The sequence below is a fragment of the Medicago sativa genome, chromosome 7 (genome assembly GCF_051527215.1).
Source record: "Medicago sativa cultivar Bolivia chromosome 7, Bolivia_mono, whole genome shotgun sequence".
NCBI classification, from domain to species: Eukaryota; Viridiplantae; Streptophyta; class Magnoliopsida; order Fabales; family Fabaceae; genus Medicago; species Medicago sativa.
The window spans coordinates 38,017,189-38,035,668 of NC_140755.1; the positions used below are offsets into that span (position 1 = coordinate 38,017,189).

The following is an 18,480-nucleotide window of genomic DNA, read 5'->3' on the forward strand; positions in this document are numbered from 1 at the left end:
TGTTAGCATGTATGTTTTAAAATGTTTTATATACTTGCGTTCTATGAGCATGAATGTCATGCATCTTTAAAGACGCGTGTATGAGATACACATGTCAATGAGATTAAACTAAATAAAAATCCTTCAAATAGAATATGAAGTAAATTGTTTTCAAAAATATAACACACTTCAAGACTAATATCGAAATGTGTAGGTTTCGCCTCCGCGAAGTGCATTTTCTATACTAGTAAGTTGTGGTGCGGTAATTCTATTTACCGATTGTTATTTTTTGGATTTAACTTAGCTAGATTATTTTAATAAGATTAAAATATATATTTACTTCAAATGAAATATTAAGTTTAATGCTTTCCAAAAGTTTAACACCCTTCAAGACTAATATCGAATATGTGGGTTTTGCCTCCGTGAAGCGCATATTTTATAATAGTAAGTTGCGGTGCGGTAATCCAATTTACCCAAGTGTTATTCTTTTGGGTTTAACTTATCTAAATTAATTTTAATAAGATTAAAATAAATTTAGAAGCAATGTTTGGGAACATCTATATGATAGATTAGAGTAAGGAGTTATTCACTCAAATGATTTGAAAGTTGTATGAGATACAATTGGAAGGAGTTCCTACCTAAATAACTGAGTTTTGAGTACAGCCCCTGTTGACTTAAAGCAAGGTGAAATATGGATTTCAACCCACTAGAAAATCTTCCAATGAGATTTTCCGATTCAAATGTTGAAGGTCATTTGTTTTGAGTAAAATAGTGGGAGCATATTTAATTAAAGACCTAATTAATTATGTTTTTATATCATGATACATTTTTATTTTATTTTCTGTATTTAGAATTTCTTCGGCATATATAATTTTATTATACTGTTAAATGTTCTTATGAAGAACAAAATCTTCAGAAAGAAGTTTCTGAATTGGTACAAAATTAAGAATTGTCCTTAAGAATGAGAAAAACTGTTAATATTTTGAAAGAGTCAAAATAGAAGTAAGACTTCTTATCTACCCATATAGTTATAGAAAGTTACTTCTGCATCATAGGTATATGATACTTGATGATTAATCTCATATTTGTTGAAATATAGAGAGTTTTAAAGAAGCGGGAGATTAACTATAAATGAAGTCCACTTACGTCTAGAATGAAACAAATTGTTTCATTGACGTAGGAGCTAATGCTTGGACTTAAATTTAACTTGATATGGAACCAAATAATTGTTATTAAATTCCATATAAAATAGAAGCATTAAATCATAAATCTTGTATTGACAAGAGAATGATTGTGTAGTTGAATAATAGACAAACGTTGTCCTATTATGCAAATTATGTTTTCTATATAAGTATGTTAATCAAGTAATGGATTTGAGTTCCATGATCTTGATAAGCTGGTCTATAACTTATGTGAAAATAGGATCAAATGAGATTTGAACCTTTTGTATATTATTGGCATCAACGTTTAGTACAAACAAGTGTGATTCACATTTCCAAAATCCATGGATATGGACTATTGGACTCATTTGATTTTATATCATTTGAAGGATGTGAGCCCCACTTTTCAAAATAGATTAATACACCGGTCACCAACAAAGGTGAAAGGACACATAATTAATTTGAATTGATATACATATGAGATGTATATGGAGAACTAAACATATTTGCTAGATATTGTTTCTATACTTCATCTAACATTACTAAATCATTTAGTAGATAAGCAAAGTGTATTTGACACGATTCAAGAAAACTTTGAAATTGTTCAAAGATTTTAACAATGAAGTAAAAGGAATAAGTTTGAAAAGTATAAAGACTATACGAGTAAGTCGTGATGGTAAATGCTTGATTAATGAGTATAATGATTATTTATATCGCTTCATGTTTGGCATGACTCGATCTAAAATAGTTTGATTATAACTCAATGACTCTTGAAATTAATTAAATTACAGTTATTCTTCACCCACAACAAAGTTCCAATTAAGTAATCATAAAGACACCATATTAGATATGGAGGTAAGAGTACCTAGTTTTGACTTTGTGATAATTTCAGGTTATATGGTTTATTAGATAAACTAAACTTCGAATTTAATGAATGTATAATTGTGTAACTATCCTTAAGAAACTAAAGGATATTATTTTTACATCTTCTTCTTTGACAAAATTTGTTTGTCGCTAGAACTGGAGTATTCCTTTTCAAGGAGTATGTCTCTACATGAGCCAGTGGGAGTGATGTAGAACTTGAATTAAGTCAAGTAACACAAAATACACATCTCTCTAAGAATGGAACACGAGTTGATTCAACAAAGGGTTGTTGTTAAATCATCAGTTTGAGTAGCACAAGATCTAAATGGCTTGAACTTTGAGAAGTGGCTATATGCCATATGGGATCTTATAAAGAATCTATGTACACAGACCATATATGGATATTGGAATGTTAGTTTTCTTGTAGAAAACTGACATGGATGGTATTATGAATACCTTTAAGATGTGATTGATTGTAGAATGTTTCATGCAACTCTTGATGCAAATCATGACGAAACTATTACATCATCATAATGCTTAAATCTAACGATCCCAATTGTCATTGTTGTATAATACGAATTCTAGGAGATGGATAATGACGTTGCATTCCTTAATTGGAATAACCTTATATATGTATTTGATATATGTAGGATTTCGTTAATTCAAAGGATACTAAAAAGGTAGATGTATTATCAAATTCATTTATGAATTACAGAAATCTTCTCGAAGTTGAATTTTATTTTATTAATGAAGTTTTATGAAAACTTTTATTAATAAAGAAATCTTGTGCACATAAGGAGATTAGTGGGAGCATTGATATTAGTTTGGTGGAGTATGTGGATGACATACTAGCCACCAAAATAATTTATCTACACATGTAAGACATGGTTAGAAAATTATTTTCAATGTGTACCAAAATTGATTATAGTGTTCGACACTAGAATACCTTCAAGAATATCCTGGATGTCTTAAAGGACTATGAATTGTTTCTGGAAAACGGATGAAAGAAACTTTGTAAATGAGTTACAATGATGTTGACTTTCATATCAGTGTACAGTATATGCTAGGATATAACCTATGAAATTTGTAAAAGTACAAGCTTCGGATAGTTGTTGTTTCTATTACAGATGTCAAATATATATGATTTGGATTGTTTAGCTCATAATTGAGTGAAAGCATGTGTTTCTTGCGTTGCGGATTCCATTGATCTCGTCTGAGGTAAAATTGGTTTAAATCTTGCGAGCAATGAAAACTTCATCTCACCAATGAACCAAATGTATACTTTGACACTTCAATTTCTTTTCGATAGAAGATCGAAAGTGGAAATTGAAAGAAGTATGACCTACCAACATAGGAAAGAGTTCCTTATCTGCTAGTAGAGTATCTTGTCCATAGTGTGCTTGATGCTAACACTTGACCAATAGATATTGAGTTAATATTTGATTGGCTTTTAGTGCTAGTGGGAGATTGTTGGACTAAGCCCTAATAGCCAATCTATATTGATTGGGTTTGGCTTTGTATCATGATATTGATATAATATATATATATATATATATATATATATATATATTGTGAAAATATAAATTATAAGGCGTTTCTTTATTGATTTTGTTTTGTTTAAAAATAATAAAGTCCCTAGAATAGTTAGTCTGTTTAATGGAACATTAAGTATAACTTAATTGTGAGACCCCGTTAAACATAAGGAAACTATTCTAAAAGTATTCGTAGTCAAGATTTATCGAGAAGTGGGATATCATTAAAGCACATAGACTATTATGTGGGTAGACTGATGATCACATCTCACAGATCATGGATAAAGAGTTATCAAGTCTTCACATAGATATAAATATTAGGAGTAATATTTATATTGGATTGACCCGTTGTGAGAATACTACATAGTAAGTTATGCAATTGTCATAAGATATTCTCACAATGATAATAGTGTATATCGCTCTTAGACCTGAAACCACTATGCTCCCTAGATGTGGACTCAAGTGCTTTGTTGCCATTCTAACGTTGTCTATAAAAGGATAACCATAATGTTGGTTGATGGGTACTTGATGAAGAATGTTGAGGGACATGAGTGTCCTAGATGGGATTTGTCCCTCCTCGTAAACAGGAGATATATTTTTAGGCCTCTTGATGAAATATGACTGTAAAACTGCATGGCCATGCCGAACTAAGTCAATATAAGATATTGAGCTTATTCGTTATTCAGTATATTTCGGAATCAAGAAATATAAACATTGATCTATACAAGGGTGACAATATCTATGCCTTGGGATCAATAAAGATATCGAGACAAAGGAGTAATTGTACACATAAGTACTATCATAGAAAGGTTTCGTCAGATCACTTGACATTCTTGTCACTTGGGTAGCAATGATGTGTTGCTAGATACCGCTCATTGTTTATAATATTAAATATTAGATTTAATATTATTGCCAACGTCACTAGAACCTATAGGGTCACAAACAAAGAACAGTCAAAAGAGAAATATATAAGTATGACTTATATAAGGGGTGCGTTTAGTAAATAACGCTAATTAGTTGGCAAAATTACTAAACTCGTTGTTGGGCTTACTGAAGCCCAATAGTGACTTCTGACTTGCAGGTCACACTAGAAGTTCTATAAATAGAACTCTAGTGCTGAAGTTTTTGGTTACAGGTTTTTGGAGCAACCCTTTTTCTCTGCACTTCTAATTCCTTGGCTAGCACCGAGTTTTGGAGGAGCACTGTTCGTGTGGACTAACTAGAGGCATCGCTGCTTTGCTTTGCTCGTGATCATAAACAATTCTACTACAAAGGTTCTGCTCTTCAAGAGGTAAACACATGGATCCTTAAATTGTTTAAGTATGTGTTTGATTTGTGATTAATGATTTAATCAAGATCCGTTTCAATGGGATTTCTTCCTCAAAGAGGATTAAATTTTTGAAAAACCCCTCTTAAAATCCCTTCAATGGTATCAGAGCTTTGGTTTTGATTAAATCATTGAATTCAAATTTTATTTGTGCATAAGGATGTTTATATTACAGATATATTCATAGTTATGTAACCATGTGATTGAAATCTGTTTGCTTTCGATGACTGAAAATTTATTAAACTTTTCTTTCGATGATTGAGAATTTAAGAGACTTTTGAATATGATTCAATTCTGATATGTTATCGTCATCGTTCAAGAGTGAACACATATTCATGGTTGTCTATATATGAGATATATACATGACTTATAATCATTGGTTTGCATTAACAATTATGCCTGTTAAACTTATGAATCCGTTGCACTTGTTTTTGATTTAATTTATGCGAATGAGAATTTTGTGAAAATTCTTGCATACATTATTTGATTTTGAAAAATGTTTCAATTTTAAAAGGAATGCAAATCCGGTGATAATAATAATAGTGTTAAGTGTTAATATTTTATTATTTTATAATAAGAATTAATTAAATTTGATATCATATATGTGATATATGATTCTAATACAACATCATTATATGTGATATATTGATGGTGTCATTCGTTCAATAGGTTTTGTATAATTGATTGTGAATTTGTAGTCAATTCGTGAGATTGAGCTTCGATATCCGAATATCCGATTCTGGTGAAGCATCAAAGATCCGGTTGTCCATACTGAACAAACAATTGTTAAAACTATTGATGTTTGATTGTCGTATTAGAGTACCTAATTATACAAGAGTTGTATTATTATGGTTGATCAATTGTGATCAGAAACAATGCACGTTGATCAATCGTGTGGACTAACTAGAGGCATCGCTGCTTTGCTTTGCTCGTGATCAGAAACAATTCTACTACAAAGGTTCTGCTCTTCAAGAGGTAAACACATGGATCCTTAAATTGTTTAAGTATGTGTTTGATTTGTGATTAATGATTTAATCAAGATCCGTTTCAATGGGATTTCTTCCGCAAAGAGGATTAAATTTTTGAAAGACCCCTCTTAAAATCCCTTCAGTTCTGGTGGTTGTTGATGATTTTTCAAGATTCACCTGGGTGAACTTTATCAGAGAGAAATCAGACACCTTTGAAGCTCGGAAGGAACTTTGCATTCAACTTCAAAGAGAGAAAAATAGAGGTATTTTCAGAATAAGAAGTGATCATGGAACAGAATTTGAAAACTCCAGATTTCAAGAATTTTGTGCAGATGAAGGAATCAGGCATGAATTCTCATCTCCCATAACACATCAACAGAATGGAGTGGTGGAAAGGAAGAACAGGACTCTACAAGAATCAGCCAGGGTCATGCTACATGTTAAACATCTTCCCCTTTATTTCTGGGTTGAAGCTATGAATTCAGCTTGTCATGTTCATAACAGAGTCACTTTGAGAACGGGTACTTCAACTACCTTGTATGAACTATGGAAAGAAAGAAAGCCTATTGTAAAATATTTCCATGTCTTTGGTAGCAAGTGTTACATTCTAGCAGATAGAGATTACAGAAGGAAAATGGATCCAAAGAGTGATGAGGGAATCTTTCTGGACTACTCTACTAAGAGCAGGGCATATAGAGTGTTTAACAACAGAACTCAAGTTGTTATGGAATCCATCAATGTGGTAGTAGATGATGTGGTTAAAGAACCAACACTTGAAGTTGTACCAGGTGTTGAAGCATATCCTGAAACATCTGCTCAAGAAAATGTAATTCCTGAAATTGTTGAAGAACCTAAAACTAACTCTGAGGATACTGAGCTGGAACATGGAGAAACAAGCAAAGGACCTTCAATTAGAATTCAGAAGAATCATCCTCAAGAACTCATTATTGAAAATCCAGATCAAGGAATCAGAACCAGAAGAGCTAATGATGTTATCTCCAACTCATGTTTTGTATCCAAATTTGAACCCAAGAATGTGAAGGAAGCTCTCACTCGTGATTTCTAGATTGAAGCCATGCAAGAAGAACTCAACCAGTTCATAAGAAGTGAAGTATGGGATCTGGTGCCAAGACCAAATGACATAAATGTCATTGGTACAAAATGGATCTACAAAAACAAGTCAGATGAAAATGGCACTGTTACCAGAAACAAGGCAAGACTGGTAGCACAAGGTTATACACAAGTAAAGGGACTAGACTTTGATGAAACATTTACACCTGTTGCCAGACTGGAATCCATAAGGTCACTCTTGGAGTGGCTTGTATTCTAAAGTTCAAATTGTTTCAGATGGATGTGAAGAGTGCATTTTTAAATGGGTACCTCCATGAAGAAGTCTATGTTGAGCAACCAAAGGGATTTGTTGATCCAAATTTTCCTGATCATGTGTACAAGCTGAAGAAGGCCCTGTATAGGTTGAAGCAAGCTCCTAGGGCCTGGTATGAAAGACTCACATAATTTCTGACCCATCAAGGGTACAAGAAGGGAGGAACAGACAAAACCTTGTTTGTTAAGAAGGACAAAGGAAGACTCGTGATAGCACAAATCTATGTTGATGACATTGTGTTTGGAGGAATGTCGAATCAGATGGTTCAACATTTTGTACATCATATGTAGTCTGAATTTGAGATGAGTCTTGTGGGAGAACTAACTTACTTTCTTGGTATACAAGTCAGGAAAATGGAAGATACAATATTCATATCCTAGAGCAAGTATGCTAAGAATATTGTAAAGAAGTTTGGGTTAGACAATGCCAGTCATAAGAGAACACCAGCAGCCACTCACTTAAAGTTATCCAAAGATGAAAATGGTGTAGGTGTTGATCAAAGTCTGTACAGAAGCATGATTGGAAGTCTCCTATATCTTACAGCCAGCAGACCTGACTTTACTACTAGCAATGACTTCGTCTTTTTTTGCTGTAGGAGTTTGTGCTAGATATCAAGCAGAGCCCAAAATGAGTCATCTTGTTCAAGTCAAGAGGATTCTGAAGTACATAAATGGCACCACAGACTATGGAATTCTATAATCTCACAGTGACAATTCCAGGTTTATTGGCTATTGTAATGCAGATTGGGCAGGTAGTGCAGATGACAGAAAAAGTACTTCAGGAGGTTGTTTCTTCCTTGGGAACAATCTAGTGTCTTGGTTCAGCAAGAAACAAAATTCTGTGTCTCTATCCACAGCAGAAGCAGAATATATTGCTGCAAGAAGTAGCTGCTCTCAGTTAGTATGGATGAAGCAAATGCTGGAAGAGTATGATGTTCAACAAAATGTTCTAACATTGTACTGTGACAATCTGAGTGCTATCAACATCTCCAAGAATCCTATACAACATAGCAGAACAAAGCACATTGACATCTGACATCACTTCATTAGGGAACTTATTGAAGACAAGGTAGTAACTCTGGAGCATGTGACAACTGAAGAACAACTGGCTGACATCTTCACAAAAGCCTTAGATGTCAAACAATTTGAGAAACTAAGAAGCAAGCTGGGTATCTGCATCCATGAGGAATTATAGCAACCAATGTTCAGAGTGTCAGGTACTTTTAGCTATATTTATGCTTTTATCAACTCTTAATTTGACATATTTTATGGCTAAAAAGGGGGAGTAGATATATCCATGTTGTATGTTTCCTGACTATGTGCCTACTGATGTTGAGACATCTGATTCTGGTTCTCTGGTGATCTTGGTTTTCTGGTATTCTTGTTTGTTTGTTTAAAAATAAAATTGCTAGTATGCAATGCATGTATTCAGGGGGAGTCTTAGAAATGCTGATTGCGCTCCTTGAGGGGGAGTAAACTTTTGTCCCTGAATGTTCCTGTGGATGTTGGAACATCCTGCTTGTTTGAGCTACTGTATGCTGTCTGGGAATTTATTTTTCCTATATTTGTCTGAGTAGTGTGTTGTGACAGTTGACTATCTAGAATGTTATAGGAATTTATTTTTCCTTATATGTCCGCTGCTGCAAGGCTCTGATTTTTCTAGGATGGTACCTATTTCTCCTATCTACTATTGCATATGTTGATTTTTGAAAAATTGCGAAAGTAGGTTCAGATATCTGTAATATACTTCTTCTATGTCCTGAAGATTATGTATAATGACTGAAGAAATGTATTTTAGGTATCTATTTGATAATCTGAGTTTGTGAACCTTTCTTCAAGGTAGATTTTGTTTGTGAAGATTGAAGGAAAGGTTGCGTGTGTTATCTCTCTGTTTTAATTGGAATGGCCTTAATTTGTTTTAGCTAAAAATTTGCCAAAGGGGGAGATTGTTGGATATTTGTATGTTGGCTTCTATTTTGCCTAAAAAGAATATTCACTTCAGATGTGGAACACAATGTTCCAACATCCAGGCTTGGTATGTACGTTCTGTGCTTTACCTATGTTTACGCACGCGTTCGCTTGATTGAAGGAATCCACGCCAGCATGTGTTGGTCTAAACCGTGTACAGTTATGAGAAGATCAGAACGATGTGATTTCCTAAGGGAATGGTAATGACTTAGGAAAGTTTTTTAAGGTGATGATAATGTGACTTTTAATGTGCCTATTTTTTAGGAGTTTCCTTATCCGGCCATGTTGATTGAGTAATGAGTCACTATCTGAAGCCTGATTGAGTTGATGACGCGCTTTGCTTCAGTATATAAAGGAGGCTGCAAGACCTGAAGAATTATTCAAGACATTATTTTACAAAATAGAGTTTATTTAGGTTTTGAGTCTTTTGATTGTGAGCCTTTCGTGTAACATCTTGATGCATGTTTAGGACTGTACTTTGAGTTGTAAATTGTGCACTACTCTGAAGCTTTTAAGCAAGGATCTAGGTAGACTGTGAATTGCATCTAAGCTTTTAAACATGGTTGCATGTTGTTATTTTTGAGGGTAACCTCATTTTATTTGAGTCTGTAATTTGGGAATCACAGGGGATTGTGATCAGTTGTAAGGGAGTGAGATGGGATCTCAGATCTAGGAGTTCCTAGATTGAAGTCTTGTTGGGGTAGGTCCTAGGTCATAAGTGCAAACGTGGTTTGTTGAGAGCTTTTGAATACGGACTGCACTAGTGGATTTCCTTCCTGGCTTGGTAGCCCCCAGAGTAAGTGACGTTGCACCGAACTGGGTTAACAATTTCTCTGTGCCTCTTTTCTTTCTTGTCTGTTATTTTGTTAAATTATGATTGTTGGCTTAATGTTCTAAACATCATATACAACATCTGTTTTCTGTGTTTCGTGTTGAAACATCTCTTAGAACATCTTAAGACTAACGTGCCAGAATTTCAGAGCTTGAAGACGCCATTGATGTTGAAGAAAGTTTTGGGGTTCTAGGGTTTTGATTGAGGAAGATGATTTTTCTTCGCAGAGAATAAGTCACAGACAGAAAGTGTAGGTTGTGAAGTGAGTAGTGTGTGTTTTTTGTCTAAGTGTTTTGAGTAAAACGTTTGCAATTCAGAAGGGGACAAACAAACACAGCATTAATGACATAGGGGGCGCGAGATAGTACATTCAAAGCTTAAAATCATCATTGCCCTCTTACGTTATACACCAATACACTTAAGCCACGTTGAATTTTCTCAGAGTAACTGCCAAGTTTGTGGGACATGTGTTACTAAAAATTAACTTCCAACGTTTCCACTAATTCTGCTATTTAGGAGCACAAAACCCAGCTTTTGGAATTCAGATGCTGATGTCATCTTCAGTAGCACATTTTCCTCAGAACCTCAGTAAAGAGCTTCTGATGGACTATAACTTCTGAACGACCTCAGAACCTAAATTCCTATTCAGGAGCAAGCAAATTTAATCAGACACAAAGTGCATGTTCAAATTTTTCTTTATAAAATCAAATCTTTCCACAGTTAAAGGCTTAGTAAATATATCAGCCCATTGATGTTCAGTATCAATGAATTGTATATCTAAAATTCCTTTTTGAACATAATCTCTAATAAAGTGGTGTTTGATTTCAATATGCTTGGCTCTTGAATGTAGAATTGGATTCTTTGACAAACAAATAGCAGCAGTATTATCATAATAAATGAGAATACTGTTGGCATTAATCTGATAGTCTTCCAACTGATGTTTCATCCAAAGCAGTTGTGCACAACAACTTGCAGCTGAGATGTATTATGCTTCTACTGTTGACATAGCAATAGTTGCTTGTCTTTTGCTAGCCCAGGATATCAAATTCTCCCCCAGGAACTGGCAGTTGCCACTGGTTGATTTTCTTTCAATCCTATCACCAACATAATCAGCATCACAAAATCCAACCAACTGATAACCTAAGGATTTCCTATAGAGGAGTCCAAGATTAGTTGTTCCTTTCAAATACCTGAAGATTCTCTTAACAGCAGTTAAATGAGATTCTCTAGGATCTGATTGGAATCTTGCGCACAAGCATACACTGAATAAAATATTTGGCCTAGATGCAGTGAGGTATAACGAAGAACCAATCATACCTCTACACAGCTTCTGGTCTACTGTTGTTCCAGTATCTTCTTTGCTTAAGGTGCAGGTTGGATGCATTGGAGTGTTCATCACTTTACAATCTTCCAGCTTGAACTTCTTCAGAAGCTCCTTAGTATACTTTGTTTGATTAACATATACTCCATCTTTGCTTTGATTGATTTGAATTCCAAGGAAGAACTTCAACTCTCCCATCATGCTCATTTCTAATTCATCCTGCACTAACTGATTGCTTCAAATCTTGCAACTTGTTCATTCAACTTGTTTCTGAATACCCATTTTGTTCCAATAATGTTCTTCTGCTGAGGTTTGGGTACCAAATCCTACACATCATTCCTCTGAAACTGATTGAGCTCTTCTTGCATAGCTAGTATCCATCCATCATCTGAAAGTGCTTCATTAACTGTAGCAGGTACAATCACTGATAACAGTCATATCATAGACTCTTCTTGTCTGAAGTATGATCTTGTTCTTCTAGGACTCTCTTTGTTCCCAATGATTTGATCCTCAGGATGTGAAGACTTGTACTTGAATGCATTCTTGGATTGATTAGCTTGCTGAGAGCCATCTTGAGCTTCATCATAAGATACTTCATCTTGAGCTTCTGAAGTTAGTTCAGCTTCTGGACTATATACCTGCAAAACTTTCACCTTTCTCTGGAGTTTCATTTCCAGGCTCTTTGTCATCAAATTTAACGTGCATTGATTCTTCAAGACAGAGTGTCTCTGAATTATACACTTCGTATGCCTTTGACCTTTCAGAGTAACCTTAAAAGATTCCTATTTGGGCATTGGCATCAAATTTCTTTAGGTAGAGCTTGTTATTTAGAATGTAACAGGTACATCCCAATTGATGAAAGTAAGAGATATTGGGTCTTGTTCCCTTAAAGAGTTCATATGATGTTTTCTCCAAGATAGGTCTGATATAGATTCTATTTTGGACATAACATGTTGTATTCACTGCTTCTTCCAAGAAATGTTTAGCCAAATTATTTTCATGAATCATGGTTCTTGCCATTTCTTGCAAAGTTCTATTCTTTCTCTCTATAATCCCATTTTGCTGTGGAGTTCTAGGAGAAGAGAATTCATGGACAATTCCAAGTTTTTCACAAAAATTTTCAAATGGCACATTTTCAAATTCTCCACCATGATCACTTCTTACTTTTAAAATTTTCATTTCTTTTTCAGACTGTATTTGAGTTCAGAAGTTACTGAATACATCATAAGCATTATCCTTACTTTTTAGGAATTTTACCCAAGTCCATCTGCTGTAATCATCAACAATAACTAATCCATATTTACTTCCATATAAGGATGCAGTGCTAACTAGTCCAAATAAATCAGTATGAAGTAATTTTATGGGACTGGAGGTTCAGACAATGTCTTTTGTTTTAAAAGAAGATTTCACAATCTTCCCTTTCTGGCATGCACCACAAAGTGCATCTGAATGATAGTCAATGTCAGGTAGGCCTCTAACAAGTTGTAACTTACTAAGCTTAGAGATTAATCTCTAGTTAGCATGTCCCAACCTTCTGTGCCACATCCATTTCTTATCATTCACTAATAGAAGGCAAATTACCTTCTGATCAACCAGTTCAGAGAAGTTAATTTTGTAGACATTTTCTATCCTCTTTCCCTTGAATACTATGGACTTGTTTTCTTTGTTGATTACTGTGCAATTGGTCTTTTCAAACATCACATCATAACCATTATCACGAAACTGACTGATACTCAAAAGGTTATGTTCAAGACCATCTACCAACCACATAATATTAATTGAGATAGAGGAGTTACCAATAGTTCCTGTACCAATGATCATGCCAGACTGGTTGCTTCCAAACTTCACATTTCCTCCTTCTTTCATTGTGAGGGTGGGGAACATAGACTTCTCTCATGTCATATGCCTTGAGAACCTGCAGTCTAGGTACCATGATTTTTGCTTTTCCTTTGCTCTTAGAGATATCTGTAGTATCGACAATTTCAGATTTAGGTACCCATTGTTTTATGGCTCCTATGAGGTTAGTACTGGAAGTTTTACTCTTCACTTCTTGAACCTTGTGCTGTAAGTTTGATAGCTTCATATTAATCATTACCTTAGGTTTAACACCATTTGGTTTTGATTCCCCATAAGTAATAACTGTTTTGTTCTTCTGAAACTTAGACTTTAGGACTTCAAATTCAGGTTTCAACAAACTCTGAGGAACAGGTTCTGATCTCTTCAAAATCTTGATCTGTGAAGTCTTAGAATCAGAGTTTATCATTCCCTTTGGATTAGAGTTCTTTGGCTTTGAAGTAATCTTAGTCTTAGAGGAGGAAGCTTCAGGTTCTGGCTGAACTACAATTTCAAACTTAGCAACTTCAGGTACAAAGAAGGTTTTCAATCCTTCCTTGATGCATTCACAACATGCTTTAAGACTGATTTCATTAGGTTTCCCTTCTGAAAATCCAATCCCTTTACCATTGTTTCTACAAATGCTGTAAATCATTGAAGCAACTTTGCTTCTGTCAATACCAGATATAATAAAATCCTCAAGAGCAATTTCATGTTTACTTAATGATTTTCCATTACACTTTTCATGTAGCTTCTGACAAAGAAACTTGAGCTTCTCTTCAGAAGTTTTGCAAATGAAGTCAAAGCCTTTAAGTCCTTCTTCAGAAGCTTTTAGATCCAACAAAGTTGATTCTTGTTGTTTCAATAAATGAACATATCTTTCTTTTAAGCCTTTCAACTCATTGGTTCTAAGTTCAAAATGTGTAATGAGTTCTTTAAGAGACTCAATAAGTTATTCTCTAGGAATTTTAGAATATACCTCATTTTCATCTTCAGAGTCTGAGTTAGGTTCTACTTCTGAAGTCACTATAGCCACTAACCCCATAGCTACAATTGCTTCATCTCCAGCTTCTTCCTTTTCAGACCCAGATTCATTATCTAAATCTTCCTAGGTTGCCATTAAACTCTTCTTAATCTGCTTTCTGAATTTCCTTGAGTTGAAGCTTGACTTCTTTGACTTGTCCTTTGATTTCTCCTTCTGAAGATCAGGGCAATCAGCAATGAAAAGTCCAAGCTTCTTACAATTGAAGCATCCCTTCTGATCTTCTTTCTTGGAGCTCTTGTAACCACCTCTCTTACTCAGAAACTTCCTGTTGTTTCTTGCCAGATACTCAAGCTTGTTGGGATGCATAACCATCTTCTCAGTAGGATCTTCATTAGAGTCTTCATCAGGTGACTCTTCCTCAGATTCAATAACTTTAAGAGCTTTTGATGACTTTCCTTTAGATGGCAGAGCAATAGATTTACTCTTCTTATTAGGCTCATGTTCATTTAGACTTATCTCATGAACCTTGAGAGAGCTGACAAGATCTTCAACACTTACAGTGTTTAAATCTTTAGCTTCCTCAATAGCAGTAACCTTAGGTATCCATCTAGCAGGAAAGCTTCTTAGTATCTTGCTCACATGATCAGAAGCAACATAACTCTTCTTCAGTATTTGTATTCCAAAGACTAGGGTTTGAAACCTCGAGTACATTTCCTCAATAGTTTCATCATCCTTCATCTTAAACAACTCATAGTGATGAACAAGCATAAGAGCTTTTGCTTCTCTTACTTTCTTGCTACCTTCATAGTTTGCACAAAGAGAAGCAAACATTGCCTTAGCAGTAGATTTGTCACTCATCTTCATGAACTCTTCTTTAGGTATAGCAGTGACAAGTGCTCCTCTGATAGTATGATGCTTCTTGTAGAGTTTCTTCTGAGCAGGAGTATGTTTCTTTCTATCAATAGCAGCTCCTTCTTCATTAAGGACCAAGTCACCAACACCATCTTCAATTATGTCCCATAGTCCTTCATCTAAACCCATGACATAGCTATAGAAGTTGGTTTTCCACCAACAGAATTCTTCAGGATCTCCATTGAACTTAGGAACTTTTCCAGAGTCAGATTTCTTGTTGCCACCATAATCATATAGAACAGCATTGTTGTTCCTAGATCCAGAAGCAGAGCCTTCACCAGACATGTTTTTCTCAGATCTTTTTCTGTTACACTGTTAAGTGTTAAGACAACAGACCAAGGCTCTAGATACCAATTGAAGGTGAGAAAAACACAAGAAGGGGGGTTGAATCGTGTTAGCTTTTTCTTCGTTTTCTCCTAAGCTGAAAACACTGATCAGAAGCAGATAGAGTTCTACTTCTGAAGTGATGTTCATGACTAAACGCAGCGGATAAAACAGAGAGAGAGAGAGAGAGAAAGAAGAAAGACAAAAAGCAATTATACAGGTTCCTTCCACAAACCGGAAGTAGTCCTGTCCCCCTTGCACTTCCAAGGAGAGTTCACTAAAATGTAATATCTGATTGCAAATGCTCACTGCTAAAACTAGCAAAAGATTCCAAACTACTCAACCACAACTGCAAGAGATTTCCTATGCTCCTGAACACAATCAAGAGACTTCCTATGCTCAAGCACAACTGCAAGAGAAATCTATTCAAACAGAATTACAAAGAAAAATGTTTGAGGTTGAACATTTGATATACAATCAGTGGTGTTCACAATACAAATCAGATACAGACTCTTAAGACTCTAAAATATCTAAGATATGAAAGTTGTTAAGAAATTCTAAGTGAACTTTTGATGAAGAACAATTTTGACAGAGTTTTGGCACTTGTATATTGTTGTTGAGTCTCTTTCAATTCTCTAAGTTTTCATTCCTTTATATAGAGGTGTGAAAGAGACGTTGTGAATTGCCAGCACATCAAAATAGAGTCGTTTGAAGCTTTGATCAATCACCAATGATCTTTTGCCTGATATGGTTGTTGTCCTATGAAGGATCAATTTCAAATCCATTCCAAGTATGAAGGAACATCGTTGCAGGCATAGCTATTTTTCTTGTCCTGTAGCAGAGACAAAAACAGAGTAGTGGAGTTAGTGGTTGTACACTTCGTACAATTGTACTTTGGCAACGCTCTTCAAAGAACAAGCATCCAATGCCTTCAAATCCTTTCAAAATAGCTGTTGCTTCACTCTTCTGGTGTTCTGCAATGCTTAGACGAGATTAATTCCTTTGAACAACCTTTGAAGCTTTAAGTCTCTCATCTTTTGATGAACTTTAGCTTCTGGTGATCTTCAGCTTCTGATGAGTTGCTTCTGATGAACTTGCTTCTGATGACATCATCACATCACTTCATGAGCACTTGAGTTCAGATGCTTTAAGCTTCATTTTGTTGATTACATTGGTCTCTTTTGTTTTTCCAGAACCTAAATGATGATATCAAATTTTTGTCTATGGTCCTGTACACTTGAACAAATATTAGCATATCCAATTGACAATTTTTAATACCTTGTTATCATCAAAACTCTAAAGGGTAGTGTTAAACACATTTTGTTCCAACAACTTGGACCTCTTAAATACCAAGGCTTTCCTCGCCAGAATCCCTCACATGTAACCTATTAACAATACTACACTTTACATCTACCACGGGGTACCTTTTTTTGAGGGAAACGTGCTTATTGCATTTCATTAATAATAATAGTCTCAATACAAGTGGGTATTTCATAATAAACGGCGGGACTAGCTGAACACATGGCCTCTCGTGCAAAAGTATTAGCCACCGCATTGGCTTGTCGCCTAACAAACTCCACCCTAGTGTTAGAAAATAAATTGCGAAACAAAGAACAACAGGAAGAAATAATGCAACCAATTTCAGATAAGTCGTATCTAGTAGAAAGGAGGGCATCAACTATTAATTTAGAGTCTGTTGCAAAGTCCACGTTATCAAACTGCATACCACTCAACCATTGCAAAGCAGCGTGCAGCCCTAAAGCTTCACCCACATCCACCGAAACAGTACAAGGATATGTAAAAGTCTTAGCCAGAACAAAAATACCTTCCGAGTCGCAAACACAGACGCCAATACCTGTAATGTTATGATGAGAAGAAAAAGCCGCGTCGATATTACATTTATATCTACCTGACATAGGAGGCTGCCACGAGATTCTGTTGTGTTGGTGTGAGGTGGAGGACCCCGTATTCGCGGCCATTGGATGCTGAGAAGGCGAGTGGGATGCAAGGATATCCGGAGCATTCGCTAATTACCAGTCTGTAACCATGTTCCTAGCACGCTCTACAACCACAACACTTGTTTCTGTGATATTGTCCCAAACTCTAAGATTACGGCGTTTCCATAGACTCCAAATGACGGTGGACAGACTTTGAGATAACTCAGCAGACAAGTTCTCTAATAGAGAGAAAATAGCATCCGTAGCTGAAACAGTATGAGAGAGGGCATGTTGTATCGAGCCCCAAAGACCGGTCCTGTTCCACACCTGAATAGCAAAAGGAAAATAAAAAAAACATACAAAAGATCCTTATGAGTAGAGTCACAGCTAGCACAGTTCGTAGGACAAACAACACCTTTATCTAACAGACGGACACGTGTCGATAAACAACCCCGACACATACGTCAAAGTAAATTCTTAACCTTTGGTGGAATTTTAAGGTTCCAAATACCAGACCAGTACCCCGGACGCCATAAATAAGAGGAAACAGTTAACTCCGTTCCACACAACCTGTAAGCACTACTTACAGAATAACGTCTGTGCCTTTCCGCTTTCCAAATAATTCTATCTTCCTCAACATGAGAAATGAGTGGCGTGTGAATAATTTTATGTGCAATATTCGCACTAAACACCTGTCTAACCACCTGTTCATTCCAGCTTTTGTCATATAAATTCATCAGACTATTAATGGTAAAATTATGAACAAAGTGAGCACCTGGAATATCACTACTGATGAACTCCCCATTTGACAACCAAGGTTCGTTAAGAATGGAAATAGTCGCACCTGATCCTATGCTCCACCTCGCTCCCCCACGCACTATGAATCTAACACGCATGATGCTGTGCCAGACATAGCTCGGATTATGTCCAACAGTAGCATTTTGGTTAATCTTTCTGATGTTTTGATATGAATCCTTGTATTGATCTTTATGATTTTTTTTATCCAATGAATTATGTTGTTTATGTTTAAAAATTCTCATTTTGCATATGAATCTTGAATGCATAAATTGAGGGGGAGTTCTTTGATAAAATTATCAAACTCAATTGTCCATAAACAAAGTCTGGAAAACTCTCAAAAAGGCACAAAATTTTTGT

General features: G+C 35.4%; 2 protein-coding genes across 2 annotated transcripts; both read right to left on the minus strand.

Annotated features, from left to right (window-relative positions):
- Positions 1–14,275: 14,275 nt before the first annotated feature.
- Positions 14,276–15,349, minus strand: LOC146906087 (uncharacterized). The gene is made up of 3 exons (XM_085728732.1): positions 15,252–15,349; positions 14,492–15,200; positions 14,276–14,350 (listed from the first exon to the last, which is right to left on the minus strand). Exons 1-3 carry the CDS (start codon positions 15,347–15,349, stop codon positions 14,276–14,278), a joined length of 882 nt encoding a protein of 293 aa, XP_085584858.1.
- Positions 15,350–17,418: 2,069 nt separating this feature from the next.
- Positions 17,419–18,221, minus strand: LOC146906088 (uncharacterized). Its single transcript, XM_085728733.1, has 2 exons — positions 17,808–18,221; positions 17,419–17,652 (listed from the first exon to the last, which is right to left on the minus strand). Exons 1-2 carry the CDS (start codon positions 18,219–18,221, stop codon positions 17,419–17,421), a joined length of 648 nt encoding a protein of 215 aa, XP_085584859.1.
- Positions 18,222–18,480: the final 259 nt, after the last annotated feature.

Excerpts from the sequence above, each read along its gene's own strand:
- LOC146906087 (XM_085728732.1), bottom strand. The coding sequence starts at position 15,349 with ATGTCTGGTGAAGGCTCTGCTTCTGGATCTAGGAACAACAATGCTGTT. Across the intron at positions 15,201-15,251 it reads GACTCTGGAAAAGTTCCTAA|CTATGTCATGGGTTTAGATG; the intron begins GTTCAATGGAGA and ends CAACTTCTATAG. Across the intron at positions 14,351-14,491 it reads CCAACAAGCTTGAGTATCTG|GACAAGTCAAAGAAGTCAAG; the intron begins GCAAGAAACAAC and ends GAGAAATCAAAG.
- LOC146906088 (XM_085728733.1), bottom strand. The coding sequence starts at position 18,221 with ATGCGTGTTAGATTCATAGTGCGTGGGGGAGCGAGGTGGAGCATAGGA. Across the intron at positions 17,653-17,807 it reads ACCTTAAAATTCCACCAAAG|GTGTGGAACAGGACCGGTCT; the intron begins GTTAAGAATTTA and ends TTTGCTATTCAG.